Source organism: Choristoneura fumiferana, chromosome 27 (assembly GCF_025370935.1).
Source record: "Choristoneura fumiferana chromosome 27, NRCan_CFum_1, whole genome shotgun sequence".
Classification (NCBI taxonomy): Eukaryota; Metazoa; Arthropoda; class Insecta; order Lepidoptera; family Tortricidae; genus Choristoneura; species Choristoneura fumiferana.
The window spans coordinates 2,634,959-2,656,241 of record NC_133498.1 but is presented as its reverse complement, the minus strand read 5'-3'; the positions used below and the strand labels follow the sequence as shown (position 1 = coordinate 2,656,241).

Sequence of the window (21,283 nt, the reverse complement as noted above, 5' to 3'; positions counted from 1 at the left end):
GTCCCCCTTCTAAAATCTAAACCGGTGGGTGAAAAATTTGAAAAAATTCAGGACGGTAGTAAGTATATCAAACTTTCAAGGAAAACTATAACGGCTAAGTTTCATCATCATCATCATCCCAGCCTATATACGTCCCACTGCTGGGCACAGGCCTCCTCTCAGAGCAAGAGGGCTTGGGCCATAGTTCCCACGCGGGCCCATGTGCGGAATTACGGCTAAGTTTGCTTGAGAATTATTAGTAGTTATTAAACCTATTTTGGGCGTGTCCGACATGCTCATAGCCGGTTTTAATTTAAAAACGTTTTTCAAATAAAAAGACTCGTCAAGATTGCTTACCCTTTTTCTAACGCTAAAAAAACGAAGTATAGGATCCTACCACCTATTTTGACTATGACAGTAAATCAAATTAATGTTAGATGTTTGTTTTCCTCCACTGACGTTTCGTAGAGGTATATGACCGTATCTAATTTACTTAAAACAAGGAGCGCCTGACACGCCGTGAAGTTGCACGAGCACTCTATTTGATTAATAACTTTGATAACCGACTAAAATATTAACGGAACAATTACAATTTTGATTACTACCGCGTTCATCATGGGAAAACCGGGAAAGTGCGAGTCGGGCTCGCGCACCGGGGTTCCGTACAAATTTGTAGGTTTTTATGTATAATCCAGTCCAAATTTCATAGAACTGGGTCAACGGAAAATACCCTACAAATTTTTATTCCCTTGAGTGTCGAAATATAAGTTTTTTGCGGCACAAGCGGCCGTATGTTTTTACAAGCTTTTATTTAGTTTCACCTGTTCCATTGTCTGTCTGTCTGTAATCAAATCTTGCAAGTAAAATTTGACCAAATTCCAGTAGTCAGATTGACTTGAAATTTGGAATACTTACTTATGTAAATCGCATGACAATACAATAAGTTAACAGCATCGACTTGGAATTTGATATGCAAATGTAGTTTTGGTGACAATTGCAAGTCCAGTCAACAAAAAATAGTCAGCAAAAAAGCTTGTATAAAAATTAAATTTTTATGGTTAGGTTTATTAACACAGTAGGTTCGCTGTTTGAAGTAAGGGATCACCAATGCGGATCGGAATTATTTTCAAATATCCCTGTCCTTGATATAATCATTAACTTCATAATACGCCTTAGATATTAACGTCTTCATAACAATAGATCTGAATGTCGTATCCGCTTCATTGGTAACTTTTTGGAATTTTATTGCAAAACCGTATGCAATTTCCCAAACACTTTTTGGTTTTAGCCAGTCTATAAGATGGAACTTTAAGCTTTCCTGACTGTGTTTCTAGTAGCCTTTGGCTTATCGCCTAACATACATGGTTATTTCAAAAACATAAGGCGACGGCAGGGTTAGGAGATCTGTTTCTTTAAAAAAAGATCTTAAAGATTTACGCGTCTTCACCGTAAAGCCCATGGAAAATTCACACGTGAAGTGCAAGCCCGGGTTTGAACCTAGGACCCTCTGCTTCAGAGGCAGATCAAACCACGCTACCACGGCTCTAGCTTTAAAAATACTGGTACCTAATTTGTTAGCACCATAAATACAATGTACATTGGGAGGCTGCTAGGAAATTCGAAAACCGAAGTTCGTATCGTACCGTCCCTCTCGCTCTCGTATTAAATATTATAAGCGTCAGCGGGCCGGCAAGATATGAAGTTCGAATTTCGCACTTCGTAGTACTGCAGGGCTACTACGAAACTCGAAACTCGAAGTTCGTGTCGTGCGGTCCCTCTGACACTTATGATATTTAATACGAGAGCGAGAGGGACGGTACGATACGAACTTCGAGTTTCTGCAGGGCCTGAATACTAAGGCCCAAGTCACGTTTAGGCCTACAAATTGCGGTTGCGCATAAATTGGTATCAAGTTACGCGACGCAGGTAATAATGTAGATTTTCTTCATAAGGTAAACACGGCAGGGCGTGGAATTTGCATATTTCGCGGTATTTTTAGACGATGTTTTAGGGTACCGTTGGAGTCATGAAAAAACAATGGCTAGGAACAAAATTGATAAAAATAGAAACTTTATTCACAACATTATACAAAGTTTAAAGTAAGTACAATAAAAAAATCTGACTCAGCATATACTGCAGTAACACTCAGTGCTGATATTCTGTAAGAAACCTTGTATATAACAGACAAATATATATTAACACTAGCTGTTGCCCGCGGTTTCGCCCCCGTTGATTTTTTCTATATTTCCTTCATAAAAACCTTCTCCTGACAATAACGAACATAACAAAAAAATAATTAGAGATATCGGTCCAGCCGTTCCCGAGTTCTGCGCTTAGCAACGCATTACGATTAATTTTTATTTATATAGATTATATACCGGGTGTGGCCTGTAACACGGGCAAATAATTAAAACATAGATCATACTCGTCAAACTGAACAGCATTAGTTCAGCGACTTTAAAAAAAATTTTTTTTTATTACACTTTAAAGTTTATTCGAAGAAGCAATGTAAAGCAAAATGTTTGATGTTTGTAGCATGACAGGCGACGTCAGTTGGGTTCTAGGATGGCGTACATTGAATTTAAGATTAGGTTTGTTAGAAAAAAAAACAAAAGTTAAGTTTTAATTTTAGGTTGGCAACGCGTCTGTAATACCCCTGGTGTTGCAGATGTTTATGGGCGGTGGTGATCTCTTACCATCAGGAGACCCACTTGCTCGTTTTTCATCCAGTCGAATAAAAAAATAAAAAATAAAAATTAAGTGGGACCATGATGATCCAATTACTGGTGACCTATAGAACCTCTGTTTTTAATATTATCCCCCGTTCTGGGCCACACATTGTAGATAAACAAAAAGAAATCAGTTCGGTAGGGGGTAGATTCAGATTCAGGACGTTGGTAGCTAACAACAAAATTATAAATAAAATATATACTTAATTATTATTATTGATTTATAATAGCTGCTCCTGTTCGTATTTCTCAACCGATTCTCATGAAATTTTGTATTCAGGTTCGTATTACGTAGAATTCTTTGCTGATTCAGTTTTTTTAATGGCGTAGCTTTGAGTGTCACTCCTCTACGAAAAAACAAAATTCGAACACTATACCACCTCACCTCTCACCTCACCTGCTGAAGAAGCGATAAGGCGACCTATTGCGTACCTTGGAAAATCTCTACATAGATACCTGTCTTTTCTGTACTGCTTACTATGTGTATGTATGTATATATGTAAACTCTTTATTGTACAAAAGAAAAGAAACAAAACACAATTGACAAACTTTGATATACTTTTACAAAGGATGAAAAAAAGAATGAATGGATGAGTTTTGTATTGCATTGATGTTGTATTGTATTAAATTTGTCCTCTTTTTGACATAGAACTCACGCTTGACGCTTTGGCGTAGGTGGACTTTATTAACATAAACATATTAGTTCTGGGAAACTCGTTTATTACGCGTCATGTGGCGGAAAGTTAAACAATGGCTTTGTGGCATTTCGTGATTAATTACATGTCATTAAATTCAGATTTAAAAATACCGTCATCATCATCATTCTAGCCTATATACGTTCCACTGTGTTTAACTTAACTTGCCCGAATTTCACTTGCCAAACCAACGTTTGCCATAAAATATATAGGACCTTGCTGCTTTCAGGATTTTTTTAAATGTCATCATATAGAATGCAGTAGGTCAGGTTAGGTTAGTTTAAAATCAAATCTGAGGAAATTACTATTTCAGAAATAAATCACTTTATGGCAAATGAAAATTTTAGAAAACGATTCATTCGGGCATATGAAATTCGGGCAAACGATAGAGAACCGTTCCACTGCTGGGCACAGGCCTCCGCTCGGAATGAGAGGGCTTGGGCCGTAGTTCCCACGCGGGCCCACTGCGGATTGGGAACTTCAAACACACCATTGAATTGCTTCGCAGGTTTGTGCAGGCTACGTACTTCAGTCAGTCTCAGAGGGGCTACTAAGAAATTCGAAAATCGAAGTTCGTATCGTACCATCCTCCTCACTCTAGTATCCATACTTCCATACTTAATATTATAAATGTCAGTGTGTGTGTTTGTGTGTTTGTATGTTTGTCCGTCTTTGACGTCGAAACGGAGCCACGGATTGACGTGATTTTTGGCGTAGAGATAGTTTATGGGCCAGAGAGTGACATGGGCTATTTTTTATCCCGGAAAAATGCACAGTTCTCGAGGGTTCTCTAGTTAAATAATATAAGCATCAGCGGGACGGCAAAATACGAAATTCGAAATTTCGTAGTATGTTTATGGTTTATGGCCAGGTTTAAACCTTTTTGTTGCTGGCGTCATATTGACATTTCATACATCTGCCAAAGAAATCATAGTGAAATAGGGATGTTGGCACCATTAAAAAATAATTCGAAGACACGACTCCAATAAAAAAACGCTTTATTTTAGCCCTGAAAACCAGATTAATTTTCGATTAACTGTAAAATTAGATTTTTTTGTTGCTTTGAAGTTCCCAAGACGATCCCATAATGATAGAGCTTATGGGAACGAAAGCAATACCATGCCCTCGGTACCGCTCTGCTTTCAGAGCATGACATGAGTTCGTGTGAGCTAACTTTGGGGGCGGCAGGCGTGAGCTTGCCTTCGAAATCCAAAAGCTTAATGGTTACTTGACCTGAAATGTAAATTTCAGTATTATTACTTATTATAATTTTTTTTTATTTATGACGGTGGAAGCAGTCTACACTTCTACTGAACGTAGATAATAGTTAGTGTTTAGTTTTGTACCTAAGGGACCCCATACACCCCTGTACTATTATTATTATTTTTTTGTATTTTTTTTATTTAATTGTATAATACTGTAGTTTTTAAGTATTTTGTTTGTAATTATTTTATGTTGAAAAAATGACTTTCTGCCAAGTTTCTTGCGGCGCATTCTTCTTGGCAATGATGGTCTTTCCGAAAGCGCTGGTAGTTTGAAAAATTACGTGTAAAAGTGCCCATTGCGGCCTATTTACTGAATAAAAGATTTGGATTTGGATTTGGAAATAGTTAGTTGATTGAGTGTGCGAACAAGTGACGTCATAAGTTGCTATTACCATTCAAACTCTATGGGAGAATTGTGTTTTGACAGCTCATAAAAAGTACGTCAATTGATTGGTGGTGTCAACATCCCTATTGATTATGAAAAGGTGTCATCCTTGTACGCGGTACAGTTTCCTTGACTGTACAGTCACCAGCACCAATATCTGGTACAAAAAACGTGCATAAATATCTGATACCACTCTATTTCTACGACCCGTAGGACGAGACAGATATTTTTTCACTTCTCATGCTCGTAAAGCTCGTGTTTATGGATCTGAAGACATAAAAGGATTTTTTATGCTCTAATGCATAAAGTAAAATCTTCGTCTAAGATCAAGGTAATCAGGTGTCAACAGCCACAAACAAAAATTTTTACATATATTTTTTTTTTAATTTACGTCAAATTAAACATCAATCAAATCAATCAAAATAAATCAATAAAACTAATAAAATTAAACTATACGAGTATAGTAATGCATGAAAAATAAAAGGTACATAGTGAACAATTGTTTCCACTGTTGCTATTTCATTTCCTCGCCATCGAAAAAAAAAGCAGTGTAAAACTCGAGTATTAAACCCATTTTTCCTCGACGTAGTGTCTATCCACCCTCGCCGTACCGGCTCAGGTGACTATTATAGACGTCTTGGGTAAAAATGGCTCGTTTTATTCTCTTGTTGTACAATATACTATTGCACGCTCCTTTGTGGCAGATGCAGATGACATTATAATTGAACTACTTTGTATCCAAAATCCTGTTTTAGCAGAGCCCTGCCCGCGGTTCACTCATTAATAGTGTATGTACACCAACTTTTTTCGAACCAATCCGTGGTTCCTTTTCAAGGTAACTGAGTAAAGATTAAATAAGTGCTTTTTGGTACTAGAAATGAGTTTTTGTTACCTTGTAGTCTTTTTTTTATAGCTTAGTCCGCGTGGAATTCGGTTATCGCGCGCTGTTCCCTCGGGAACCGATCATTTTCCGGGATAAAAAGTAGCCTATGTCACTCTCTGGCCCGTAAACTATCTCTATGCCAAAAATCACGTCGATCCGTCGCTCCGTTACAAACACAAACACGCACATTCGCATTTATAATTTTAGTATGGATTTTTTGTGTGCTTTACATGAAAATTGACGTGTGATTGATCCCTATCTCACCTGATGAGAAGTGCCGATGAGGCCAAAGGTGTAATCACTGGTACAATAGCAGCGTATTCACTCTAGCCTTGAAGAGCCCTAGGTTATCTATTTGGGAATACGGTTAAATGTTTCTAATTCATTAGCTAATGGAACAGTATCAAATTCCAAGGTGTGATTATTTAACTTGTCTACAGAATGAACTGAAAGTTGGTACACTTTATAGGGTGATTCAGGAGGTGATTTAGGTCATTTTATGCAAACTGCGCGAGTTTGCGATGTTTAAGCTTTTATAATAAAACATCAGTTTTATTTTTAGTTTATATTTAAAAAAAAAATGTTTGTAAACCACATTTAAAAAAAATCGGCAAAGTACATGTCGGACTCGCGCACGAAGGGTTCCGTACCATTATTTATAGGTACAACATTAGACATTAGCAAAAAACACGGTTTTTTTGTATGGTAGCCTCCGTTAAATATTTATTTTATTTTAATTTAATTAATTATTTTTAAAGTGAATGTACGTCTAGAACGAATGACGAGAATATTATGAATATTTCAGGCATCTACCTGTTGCCGTATTATTAATATCGAGCAATAATCGGCAATGAAAAACACGTTTGTTGTATGGGAGCCCCCATTAGATATTTATTTTATTCTGTTTTTAGTATTTGTTGTTATAGCGGCAACATATATAATCTGTGGAAATTTCAACTGTCTAGATATCACCGTTCATGAGATACAGCCTGGTGACAGACGGACAGACGGATGGACAGAAGGTAATAGGGTCCCGTTTTTACCTTTTGGGTATAGAACCCTAAAAAAAGTTGGTTTCTATTCGCAATGCCTACCATTTTACATTTAAATAAAAAAAATGTACAGAACACTTAACAGTGTGCGAGTCCAACTCACACGGCCGGTTTTTTCACGTTTGCAACCGCCGCATCGCCATTTTGAAAAAAAAAACTGAATTGTCACAAAATTTCATGAGACGGTGGAAAAAAGTGACTTGCAGATGAAACAACCGGCGATCCGACAGTCATTTTTTCCTGAGGAGACAGCGCGCTCAAACCGTGCGGTTAGCCGTGGGTTAGGTTAGCCGCATAGTGCTTACAACCTAAGCTGAAACAGAAACGCTTCGCTACCTCGGTCAATTAATTAAAATAACTTTCGTACCAAACCCGTAAACAATTTATTTACTATTCTAATTAGTAAAGTTTCACTCAAATGTTTCAGTTAATTCAAACTTTGATGGATTTATACAGTTGGTCCCCGGGGTTGTTGGGATTCTAATAAAGTTAGGAAATTCACGGGGATAAAAATAGGACTTCTGAGTTGGGAGAGCTCGTCTAATTTAAAGGATTTAATTTTATAAATGCTTGTTTTGTTTGGGTGTTCGGTTGGTCGAATCCTTTTTGCCCGAATGTGTTGTTGATCGAATGATTGCTTCGTGTAATTTAAACAGTCTACGGCAGGAGCATGCTGAGCACGATTGGGCATTGTGGCATTCTTTGGAGGATGTCTATGTCCAACGTTGGACATTTTTCGGTTGATCTTATAAACATTATACCGAAACTATTGTTTTTTCAGGATAATTACAAAACAGACCTAATCTAAAGTAGCAAATGTAAAGAATTCTACAAAATTATCACACTAAAAGAGCACTTATTACAAGCTTTTATTTCGTTTCACCTGTCCCGTTGTCTGTCTGAAATTCAAAACAAAATTCTGAATCTGAATTTCAAACGTAAACTCAGCCATATTCTACTAGCTGATCAGGAATATAAAAAAACCTGACGCGAGGGCACACTTCTATGTTTTATATTGCAACATTCTTTACACTTACTATACGATACCTACCAGTCATATTGACAACGATGTCGGTGATGTTATATAAAGGAATATTTTCTAATCCCTCAGACTTTTTCTATGCCAAATACTTTTATAAATTGTAAATTATTTTCCTTCTATGCTATGGATAGTCTTCGGCATTTTAACGCACAAAAACACAATACCACGCGCAAACAACGTTAAACTTTTACAGCAATAGACAGATGACATTTGAATTTAGTGTTACCAGTGCAAGAAATTAGTTCTATTGGTTTTCCGCAATATGTCGAGGTTTTTTTTAGTTCTGGTCAGCCTTTATTATGTAAAATAAGGACATTTTGCTGATAGTTCTTTAAATGAACAAATTAGTAATATAACTAGCATAATTGTAAGTTCTAATTAGTAACCATTCATGGGCATGTGTTCAAATTGAATATTATTATTATTAATATTAATAAGCAGTCGTGGATAAACATTTAACTTATTAGAAAATTTCATATTTTTTTAACTCTTTGTTGAATAAAGGCTTAGTTCACATAGCATTCAATAAGTAACCACATTTTTAGGTTTCCGTAGCCAAAATGGCAAAAACGGAACCCTTGTAGTTTCGCCATGTCTGTCTGTCTGTCTGTCCGTCCGCGGCCTTGCTCAGCGACTATCAGTGCTAGAAAGCTGTAATTTTGCACAAATGCCGACTATGCCGACAAAATAGTACATGAAAAAAAAAACAAAAAAAAAATATATCTCATCCAATCTTGTAGTGTGAGGTATCGTTGGATAGGTCTCTTAAAACCATTAGGGGGGTTGCTAAAATGATTTTTCGATTCAGTGATTTGTTTGCAAAATATTCAATTTTAAAGTGAAAATTTTCATTAAAATCGAGCGTCCCCCCCCCTCTAAAATCTAAACCGGTGGGTGGAAAAATTTGAAAAAATTCACGATGGTATATATATCAAACTTACAAGGAAAACTATAACGGTTAAGTTTTCTTGAGAACTATTAGTAGTTTAAGAGTAAATAGCAGCCTAAGGTATAAAATATACCTAAACTTGGAATATTCCGTACAAAATACGAAATCCTTAGAAAAACTACGGAACCCCATTTCGGGCGTGTCCGATACGCTCTTGACCGGTTTTTTTGAACTGGTCTTCTAAGTTGCTTAGGTAACTAACTGTCTGTATTTGCGTAAATAGCAATTGCTCGATAGACAGACAGATAAAAAGATGGATTTACAGATAATATGATTAAAACGGATTCTAGCCCGTACGTACCCGTAAAAATATTACTCCAGACGAAAGTAACGTTAACGTCCAAAAATCCATTTCAGAGACTTAAGTGAATTAATTTAGCCTTGGGGTCGAGACTTAATTATCAGTCCTCTTAATTAAAGACCCTGAGAGGTTTTTAACGTAATTAAGATATATCTACACTTTGAACGTTTCTTCGCTGGAAATAACGCAGAATATGTTGAAAGTTTCAACATATTTCGTGTATTTCTCATACCTTATGCTGAGTGAGTGCGACCGTTTTGCTTTTGCGAGGACACAGAAAATTGTGTGTGTGTGTGTGTGTGTATTATTTTCATGTGTGTTTTCATGTTTTTTTTGTTATTTGTTGTGTTATATTAATAATATTTATTCAGTAAATAGTCACATGAAAAATAAAAAAACTTATCTAAGAAACCTTAAGTAAATATTTATGTACTATATATGTTACTTTAAAAATAAAAATTATAAAAAATCTGCCTGTGGCAGGGTTCCCATGATGCTGGCCGCATTACCCCTTTGGACCGCTAAATTTTTTGTATTTGTGTGTCTTTATGATAGATAGTGAATAAATGCCTTCTTTCTCTCTTTCTTTCAATAATTCTAAGGTTTAGGTTAGGTCTCTGGACTACTGTTATGTGTAACTCTTCATCTCTCTCATCTCATTATCTCATCATCCCAGCTTTACGTCCCACTGCTGGGCACAGGCCTAACGAGAGTGCTTGGGATGGGAGTTTGGGAACTTCACACATACCATTTAATCACTTCACAGGTGCGTGCAAGTTCTCACAATGTTTTTCTTCACCGTAAAGCTCGTGGTGAATTTCAAATGTAATATAGCACATGAATTTCGAAAAACTCAGAGGTTCGAGCCGGGGTTTGAACCCACTATCCCCTGCTTGAGAGGCGATAGGTCAAACCACTAGGCCACCACGGCTTCACCATTATTAAATAAGTACTTAAATATTTAATTTTCTTGACTCTAGCGCAAAACTTATAATCTGACAAACCTGCTGCGCGCGCGCAACTTCTGCGACGTTTAACGCTATCCCGCGGGAGCTATGAATTTTTCCGGGATAAAAACTACCCTTTGTCCTTCTACGGGAGTTAAACTATATCTTAAATACAAACTGAGGCATGGATGCACATAAAAACCAGCCCCCGGTCCCAGTCCAGCGGTGGTGTAGGGATTATAGCACGCAGCACGGATTGCTGAGGACCTGGGTTCGATTCCCAGTGCTGGTCTCTTTTTCTGGTTTTTCTGTGCATCCATGTCTCAGTTTGTATTTACGGTCCAGCAGTGGTGTAGGGGTTATAGCACGCAGCACGGATTGCTGAGGACCTGGGTTCGATTCCCAGTGCTGGTCTCTTTTTCTGGTTTTCCTGTGCATCCATGTCTCAGTTTGTATTTACGATATGGTTTCACGGGATACCCGTAAAAGTAACAAATTTGGCGTTGAAATAAAAAATACGAAAAGACTCCAAAAATCAATCATTATGGCGGTTAAACTATCTGTACACCGAATTTCATCTAAATCGGCGCCGCGGTTTAGACGTGAAAAGGTAACAAACAAACAAACAGACTTACAAACTTTCGTATGTTTAATATTAGACAGTGTTAGTGGGAAATATAAATTACAGACTACATTATAATAGACCCGTAGGGCTAGGTTTTGAGGCTTCAAAAATATTAAAGTTGTTTCTTTTTCGCATATAGCTACCGGAGCATTTGCCCAACCTAATACAAAAAATTGTGTCATTTTGGGTACCTGCATAATTAGAAATTTAGGTATTAGTGTTTTCCATTAGTATTGGGCGAAAAAAAAATTAAAGACGAAAACTTTACTTTCTTATTGATATCTGAGCAGTAACTGATGTACATAGGCATTTTGTGTCATATCCATCCACGGGAATCCTGATTTTTAACCAGTACCTAACATGTCGCCCAACTAACTATAAAAGAATATTACAGTTTGTTAAAAAGATGTCAGACGTTTTAGAATACTGATATCTGCTATTCAAAATATTTTGTGTCAAATTCATCCACGATTTATATATAGTTTTCAAACTACTCAAAGGTCAAAGGTTAACTGGAAGACAAAGGTCAACTGGTTTCACCGGAAGACCGCTCTGACTCCATCCCAGGAGTCCGCATTTATGATGAGGCGATACCTTTTCGCTCACACACAAAATTTTATATTTTTTAATTAAATATTTTAATGTCAAAGTTTATATTTCTACTATTTTTGTAATCATGTGTGTGTCATCATTCATTTCATCATCATTTTCATTTCATTTCAACTAGAAGACAACCCTTTAAGGGATAAGTTCGCCTTTGTACATCTCTTTCTCTTGTTAACCGTTATTTTCATATGTTTTATGTACAATAAAGAGTTATACAATATATGTAATCCATATGGGTTTTCTTCACTTTTGTGTAGGTACGTGAAGGTAGTAGGCAAACAATAAAAATCGTGATGTTAATACAATTATTTCACAAAAAGATTAATTAACACGGGATTAGTGAATCCCGTAAAACACGCTGATTTACCAAAAAAGCAAAAGCCTACACACAGCAATAATAGCCCTCTGAAATCCCTCCAAATCATCCTGTACATAAATTAACAAGCATAAGCTTAATGAGAACATCCTGTGTAATCCCGTAAGCCCCGCCCGAATGTGCTAAGTTTAAATTTTAGGGTAAATATTTCATTCAGCATTTCAGACTGGAATATCTAACGCTAAATATTACGTACCCCAACCCAATGTACATAGCGCACTGCGACTTAGTTCTGGTTTAGTAAACACATATTGCATTTTTAAAAAGAAAGGGGTTGTAGATGTTGTTCTAAGTATACACACACAAACACGTTTCCCCCTATTTTTTTATATTAAATAAAATGGTTCTTGTTTTTCTAATTTGTTTTGTAATATGATGCGTAGTAAATGTGCACTTGAACACGAGTGCTCTTGTATGTGTGCGCATCTGCGTATGTGTATGTCTGTATACATGTACTGACATACCTACATATAATTATGTCGCTCGTCCAACAGAACTTCGACACAATTGCTTTGGGACTATTCCTTAAAAAAGTGATTTAAAGATTAAGATTGGTTTTTGGAATCTTTTTGTATTTTTTATTTCAATTCCAAATATTTATTACTTTTACGGTCATCCCGTAAAACCCATATCGAAATACAAACTGAAATATAGATGCACAGAAAATCAGAAAAATAAGATCAGCGCTGGGAATGGAACCCAGGTATTCGGCATTCCGTGCCGCGTGCAATACCGCTACACCACCGCTGGACAACGGTACAGACACAAATTTGTCTTATGCACCACATATCTCAGCCTGTTTTTGTTTCTTATTTAGTCACTTAAGCAGTGACACTAGCGACATCTATGCTGTAGCCCTCATCGAGAAACTTTCAGCACTCCATTGGAACTAACCGCTCACCCGGACAAGAGATATCGTTGTTAAGCAATCAAATTAAGATTGGTTTTTGGAATCTTTTTGTATTTTTGGATTTAATGATATCAAACCGTATTTACTTTTACAATATGTCATTATTCTACTGGATGAGCGAGCGTTATGCGCAGAGTTATAGCTATAGCTTAGTTTAAGTTATATTTAATAATACAAATGCACCAAGATAAGGTTATAGGTTATCTTGTCTTACCTTGTGCAAGGTCCGCCCGGATTGCTACCACCATCTTGCTCGCTAATCCTGCCGTGAAGCAGCAGTGCTGTGCTGTGTTTCGGCGTGGAGAGTAAGACAGCCGGTGAAATTACTGCACTTGAGGTATCCCGTCTTAGGCCTCCAGGTTGGCAACGCATCTGCAATGAGGGCTATCGTTTTTTGTCTTTCTAGATGGCGCCACTGTTGCGTGAGGTTTTTAAGTGTGGCTTTCAAAGTCTGTTATTACGGGCGTGAAAACAAAGTTTAGATTAAAATATAAATACAAAAACCGTACCATAAAAATATCATGCAACCACAGTGTTGCGTAGTCCCGTTTTGTTCGGAAAAAAGGGAGAACAAAAGTTTCCGAAAGATAAAACTGTCTCAAAACACAGAAATTAACTGCCCCGTAACGCATAATTGCCATAATTAATTTCAGGTAATGCAAAATATTCACAAAATTATTCTAATTATAAATAAACCCGCGTAGCTCGCCCAAAAACTATGAGATTTGACATTTCGGAGACCTCACGCTACACTAGCGCCTCTAGCGGCGAATTCATACGCGATAGCCCTCATTGGTAGTTTGATGTCCAGGCATATTCTGCTGCACATGCAACATACAAATATTGAACATTTATTGACTCCTTCTAAGGCTATGCATATTTATTTAAAAGTCTAAGGTTACATTCAGTTTCAAACAAGTTATACTACAGAAAAAAAAATGGCAATGTCAGTAAAAGCAATGTTGTATAAGATACTTGTCAATGTTTAATACAAACGGTTTGTCTTCTTTTGTTGTTTGTATTGTTTTATTTCACACTTTTCTGTGAAAACGGTATATTAAAACTATTATAACCTATATATATATTTAAAACGGGCTAGTCATTAGCTTTCATTTGATACCCCACTCGATAGGTTTGAATAAAAACATTTTTTGAAAACTTACAATTTGGCGCCAAAAGTCCGCCGTTTTGATTTTTTTAAGAATTTCATGTACCCAGTGTCACACGCGTTATTAAGACAAATCCAATGACGTATTATTTATCAAAATCGGTTCAGCCGTTGCGTAGTTACGAGAGAACATAGGAATAGACATAGTTACATACATACGCGTCAAACACATAACATCCGCTTAAAATTAGTATTGAATCAGGCAGTTAATTTTACAGCGAGGTCTATATAAATGAAATTATTGAAAACTCCCTCACCTTTTACAAATAAGCTGAATGTTTCAAAAAAAATGCGACCTAACTATTGATTTATGTTTTTTTTTGGAAAAATATGGTTAAAATTGAAAATACAAACTGAAACACAGATGCACAGAAAAAACAAGAAAGCACAATCGTAATTCCGCTATACCGCTTAAAACACGAAATGCACCCCATTTTTCTTACAGTCACTTAAGCAGCGACAAAAAAAAGGTCAGTTTTACGGGATGACCGTAAAAGTAAAAATTTGGAATTGAAATAAAAAATACAAAAAGATTCCAAAAAACCAATCTTAAAAATATGGTTTTTCAAGAGCACAATCGATTCCGATCGTTTAAAAAAATGTCCCCATTTTTTCATACAAAATTATATGAGTCAGTTTTGTCCGGCCATACTAGTGTTTGAAAAAAACGGTACACTTTTTTTTTAAAACGCCCAGCTATGTCTATACAATAAATGCGTGTTCATGTAGCTCCTCCATATACGTAGCTATCATAAGTTCGCGACTGAGTAAAGTAGTTGTTTATAGTTCCGTTATAACTCTGTATAAGTAAAGATAACTTAAAAATAGTATTTTCCTGTGGTATGTGGTTCTTTCATTAGATAACACGCAAAATTAAAAAAAGTCAAAATAATTAATTTTATAGGATTTTAGGTACAATAAAATCTTAAAAATAATACTAGCATGACTAAAATCTACCACAAAGGACATGCGAAATTTTACGCAGCCTTTGATTATTTAATGAAATAATACCGGATAACTCACGTCGTCTTAAAACGAGTTTAGCTCGGCATGTTTCGGGCTAATTCGTAGCCCTTCTTGTCGAAGCAACGCGACTCGGCGGCTGCTGTAACACGCGCACTGCGGCTTTAATTACCGAATTGTTGTCCACAGATGATGGCGGCCGCTGCCTGCCAGCCTTCGCCGGCCGCAAGCTCGGCGAAATCTGCAACCGTGAGAACCAATGCGAAGCCGGGCTGGTCTGCGAAGAGGTGGTACCAGGTAAGTTCCTTTAACCAACATGGTTAAAAAAGCCTGTACCTTCGCTTTAACCAGATTATCCGTCCATCTCGTTGGTTACGTCCTACGATGCGCTTGTTGATCTGCGATCTCCATTTTAGAAGATTTCGGCCCAACGGCTGTCATTTTTTCGTGCTATATTGACCAGCCCATTGCCACTTTACCTCGATCTTTTACGTATCTCCTCATTTCTAATTCGATCCTGTAGAGAAACCCCGAGCGTAGCTCTTTTCGTATGCTACAAAGTTCAAAACTCGAACGTCGTATGATCATCATCATCATGTCAGCCGAAAGACGTCCGCTGCTGGACATAGGCCTCCCCAAGGCTCTCCTCTCAGACCGGTCTTGTGCTTTTCGCATCCACCGCGGTCCCGCAATCTTAACCAGGTCATCGCTCCATCTTGTTGGAGGCCTACCGACAGCTCGTCTCGAGAAAGAGGTCACTCGTCGAATCCGACTCGGCTGGGCAGCGTTCGGGAAGCTTCGCAGTGTCTTTTCATCCAAATTACCGCAGTGTTTGAAGTCAAAAGTCTTTGACCAGTGTGTGTTACGGATCTCAGACGTAGGCGCTAACGATGGGCCTCATGAGGAAGCTCAAAGTCACTCAAAGGGCTATGGAGAGGGCTATGCTCGGGGTTTCTCTGCGGGATAGAATCAGAAATGATGATATCCGCAATAGAACTAAGGTTACCGACATAGCCCGAAGAATTGCGAAACTGAAGTGGCAGTGGGCGGGGCACATTGCTCGCAGGACTGATGGCCGATGGGGTCAAAAGGTTCTCGAATGGCGTCCGCGGTCCGGGTCGTATGATGCCGATAACTATTATATAATAGTATTTTATTCGGTAAGAACTCAAATGGAGAGGAGGAAGGGGTTATGCTAGAGGTTTTTCTCGTTGAAGTGGCAATGGGCAGGCCATAAAGCATGGAGAACAGATGGCCGTTAGAACCGAAATGTTCTCGAATGGAGACCGGATGCAAATGGAATGGTTTCGGGTGGTAGGTACCTGATGTTAGACTCAAAGCATGGTGAACGGTTGTGTTGCTCTAAAGATGAGCTCTGGCTGAATTCGAAATGCGCCAGTGTAGTGTGGTAGTGGTAATAGATTGGTTTGTGTGATTTGTGTGTGTTCTTACATTGTGAAGGCGGAGGAACTGCATGCATATCATCATCATCATTTTAGCGTTCAAATGAGGAGGCCTTTGTTCATCAGTCTTCGGCTGCTGCTTCGGATGCTGGTTATGTTGATGACTTGCTTTTAATGTCCAGGTGAAATGCACGTCTGCCGTCCCCCAACAGCCGGTCGTAAGCAGTACAATGAAGACTGTTCAGCCTCCAGCGAGTGCGATATCACCCGAGGACTTTGCTGCGTCATGCAACGCCGACATCGCCAAAAGGCTCGCAAGGTAAACTCCATTGATCAAATTTAAAAATCTGGATCGAAATATTTGTTTTATAAGTAGGCCACAAAGGGCTCTTTTTACCAGCGCTTTCGCAAAGACCATGATTGCCCAGAATGTGCTGCAAGAAACTAGTAAGACGTCGTTTTTTTCAAAACTAAATATACGGGGTGGCTCATTTAGATCGGTCAGTATGGGAATGTTTGGAACTAGATTAGACATACGAATATCCGTCTGTATAGGATGCCACGGAAAATACGCAATTTTCCGGGATAAAAACTACCCTGTGTCCTTCCCGGGGACTCAAACTATCTCTATACCGAATTTCATTTAAATCGGTTCAGCGGTTTAGTCGTGAAGAGGTTGAACAAACGGACTTCTTGGCAACCAGTTTTCTTTCCATGGAGCATCGTTACAAACGCACGTCAGCGGTGCGTTTAAATACGTGGTGATTAAAAACCCTGGCTTATAAAGTACGAAGCCCTCGGTGCACGAGACTTAATCGGACTTATCGAGTTTTTTTAATATCATATTCAAACAATAAAATGAGAGGACTTTTTCTCCGATAAAATATTTCTGAGGACTTTTGCAGATTAAATTACAGGGTCTCTCAAAGTCGAGAGCGAGTTATTGTCTCGTTAAAACTTTTTACTGTGGAGTTATAAATTAGCATAATTGTTTGCTTGTACAGGAAGTTTACAAACTCGTCTCTTGGCCATCTCAATTTTCCTTGAACTTGGATTATAATTTAGCTGACAACTTATATCGCCTTTTCATCATAAACATGAAACTTAGACGAACGAATAGCTAAGCGGTTAGAGAACCTGACTATCTTGACGTCCCGGGTTCGATTCCTGGGACGGATATTTGTATGAATAATACGAATGTTTACTCTTGGGTCTTGGACGTTTAATATGTATTTAGAATGTATTTATCTATATAAGTATGTTTGTCCGTTGCCTATAACCATGTACAAGCTTTGCTCAGTTTGGGTCAATTGCCCCATAATAATTTATTTACCTGCACAAACCTGCGAAGCAATTTAATGGTGCGTGTGAAGTTCCCAATCCGCACTGGGCCCGCGTGGGAACTACGGCCCAAGCCCTCTTGTTTTGAGAGGAGGCCTGTGCCCAGCAGTGGGACGTATATAGGCTGGGATGATGATGATGATGATGAATTTATTTAGGTATTAAAAATATTATCGTCATATCATAAAGCGTCTTTCGTGTGTCCGTGTGCGTGTGCGTTATTGTAGATTTAGTTCGTCCTCCGGCCACCAGTTAGCGCCTGTTACTACACATACAAATTTGGCCATAGAGTTGTAACTCTTTTTCTCTACATAATATAAGCATAATACTCTTTGGACTAGTACCTAAACAAAATGTGTTGCAGTGTGTAGATCAGTGTAGATATACCAGTCATTAGAAATTTACTCTCCATACCGGATATCCGGCTATACGGGACGGCACCGGATATTCGATATCCGGCTTCCAGCGACCTTTCATGGGTGTATGGCTATTGAATATTTTGACTAAATTATTAATATCTACATATTTAGTACCTCTCAATAGATAAAAATAAATAAACAAAAAATTGAACCGACTTCAAAAACCTTGAAAATTATTTTCTACTATAGTTTGAAGTCGGTGCTGACACTGGATATTCATAGATACCTATAAATTTCTACGAAACCTTCGATATCGGTGCACAAATAATCCGGCCGTATTTGGCCAATTTTATTGAAATGTGATTGGCAAAATCTTTTCTACATGTTATCTGAATTAAAAATTCGAATAAAAAAAACTTTGCAGAGAAGCTCAATTAAGCTGACTCAACTATCTTTTCAAATATTGGCGAATAATTTTATGCATTTTGTATGAATAGCTGTGACTTCTGCGTTATTATTCATTGCCACTTTTTTTTTCAGAGTTGCGGCTACTTCAAAGAGCCTTTAGTCTGCATCGGCCCTGTTGCTACCGATCAGATTCGCGAGTTCGTACAGCACACTGCTGGTGAAAAGCGCATCGGTGTCTACAGACTGCACTAAGCGCTATTCGGACCCGCGGTCGCGAAGCAAATAAAAAAGTTGAAACGTCAAACCAGCACTGACAGCTGTCATATATATTTTACAATTTATTTATCTGGCTATTGCAAATATGAGCCATTCAGCCAAGCTGTTAGGTTTTGAATGAAATCAAAATATGCATGCATCAGGTATTCTCTAAATGTGACAGTAATGTTTCAGTGCAGCCGTCAGTGAAATTGGATTGACTTGTTATGAATTTCGTATATTATTTTTTTAAGTTAAGTTTGATATTGTATATCTTTTTTTAGGGGAGTAGGCGCGTTGTTTAGCTTATTTAACCTAAGCTATTGTAGTTTCATAGGACTTTTTGTAGACAATTCAACGCTAGAAATATAGTAAACCGGTTTTGAGAAGACTAAATAAATAGTCGGGCACTCGTAATTAGGTTATACTTAATAATTTTCTTTATTTATTTGCTTCGCGCGTCGCGATTTGTAATATTTTGTTTAAAAAAAAGAAACTAAATTTTAAGAGTTGTCGTTGTTTTTTGATTTAAGTTAACGGCTCTTAACGTTTTTTTTCTTATTTTTGTAATAACGAACATTAAAACCGTTGAAAATTCTAAGACATAAATGATACAATAAAGAAATAGAATTCAACCACTTTTGGCTAGGCGTCAATCGATGCAAGAAATAAAGATATCGTTTTAATTATAAAGAAAATATTTCTCGTTCTGGAGTGTTTTTTTTTTCATTTAACGACAGAAACCATACTGATTTATTTTGAAAGTATTTCTATTTTTTTTATTCTATCATTTAATGGGCGTTATTACAAAACTCGTGTCGATATATAAAAATGAAAAATCCCGCTAACGAAAAAAGGTCGCCGATTTAGCTCCTTTTTTATTTTGAAGCTTAGAGAAAAAAAATAAAAAGATGTAGAGAGTGAGATGACAATTTTTAGTTCATTATACATGTGTAGGTTTAGATTAAAATTAAAAAAATAAATGTTTAATATTTATTCTTATGAATGTCATGAAATTGCGTCTAGATTTCCATGTTTAATAATTACTGTTAAAATTAGATTTAAAACTAAAATTAAGTCTTCAACGATTGAAACATATACATATCCTACTGGCTGAGGCATTTATATCTATATATAGTTCTAATATTGATGTTATAATATTAAAGACATATCATATATTTCTAAAATAAGCAGCTCTTTAGAGTAAAATGTAAAATAAAACATTTTTTTCGCTTATTTTTAACATTAAAATCAAACTATGCTAGGTGCCTAGGTATATACATATCAGTATGTTTTTTTTAATATATAATAAAAATTAGATGTAAAATTCACGTTTATGAAATATCACTGTTTCTTGGTCGGTTATTAATTAGCCTAAGAACTATTGAGGTGACCTAAGAACTATTTTCTGAAATTGTTAATAAATTTAAAAATAAAACATATTTTTCTGCCAAACTTCTAGTTGCTGTTAAAGATATAAGATATCTTTTTTTTCTACCATTTTATTTTTATAAAAAATAAAACTGGTGAAATGGCCTATGTCCATTTAATTATCACTCGAGGGATATATTATTGTTATCAATAGGTACTGTAAGGTACTTATGTAACTCGTATATTTAATAAATAATTATGTGTTAATTATATAAATTATGTCAGCAGTGTAGTACTTATTTCAATCCTTCTACAACATTATAAGTACCACCACTACCACCACAACGGTCTCCTCGCCTCCAATGATTTACTGTCATTCGTTATAAATGGAAATTCGTCCACTTGAATTGACCATTTTGAATTAGGATCAAAATGAATATAACAAACAAAGTGAATTTTGTCAAAATGTTATTGTGCTGAAAAATATTTACAATAAAATTTATTTTTGTTGTAAATTAATTAAACCCAAATGGAATAATAATTAATGTCGATTATAAATTAGGAGCAAAAATAAATAAGCAATAAGTGAATGTTGTCTAAACCAAGTCTTAATATAATATGTACCTACTCAATACTTTATTGCTCTTCCACAATATATGTAGGTATGCCCAAAACAAATGATTTCAGTTGAAACATATTTACAATTTGTTATATTTCTGAGTGTGGTCGTTTTTTTTCGGCATACATCAAATTTGTCAATTTTACCATAGGACAAGGTTCCATTTTCGACGATATTCAGGATGAACAATTTTCCTTGTTGGTGTATTTCAAATTGTTATTTTTCTGCTTTGACGTATAATTTCGAGTTGTCCATTTTCCATTTGCACCAAATGACAGTAAATCTCTCCAATGAACCTTGTCCCAAATTTAGCTAAGCTTGTGTTATGGATACTAGGCAATAAAAAAACATACTCAAATATATACAAGCTTAGGTAAACACTTACTATATGACATAACATGAATAATAAACGCTAAAGACTCAAGAATAAACATTCGTATTATTTACAATACATACAATACAAAACGATAAATTGATAAGTTAATTTGACTGACTGACTGATATATCAACGCACAGCCCAAACCGCTGAAGCTAAAAACTTGAAATTTGGCACCTTGAATATTGTAGAGGCACACTAGGAAGGAATTTTTCGAAATTCCCACGGGATGGAATAAATAGGATTTATATTTTCACTTCAAAATGGCCCTATTTT

The 21,283-nt window shown here is 36.7% G+C and overlaps 1 protein-coding gene across 1 annotated transcript in view; it reads left to right on the top strand.

Moving 5' to 3' along the window:
- Nucleotides 1-20,299, top strand: part of LOC141443344 (ITG-like peptide) — a 34,374-nt gene extending 14,075 nt beyond the window's left edge. The window contains exons 4-6 of the mRNA XM_074108584.1: nt 15,065-15,172; nt 16,461-16,597; nt 18,519-20,299. Of these exons, the coding sequence (XP_073964685.1) occupies nt 15,065-15,172; nt 16,461-16,597; nt 18,519-18,638 (365 nt within the window). The 3' untranslated portion in view covers nt 18,639-20,299. The remainder of the gene's footprint in view (nt 1-15,064; nt 15,173-16,460; nt 16,598-18,518) is intronic.
- The last annotated feature ends 984 nt before the right edge of the window (nt 20,300-21,283 follow it).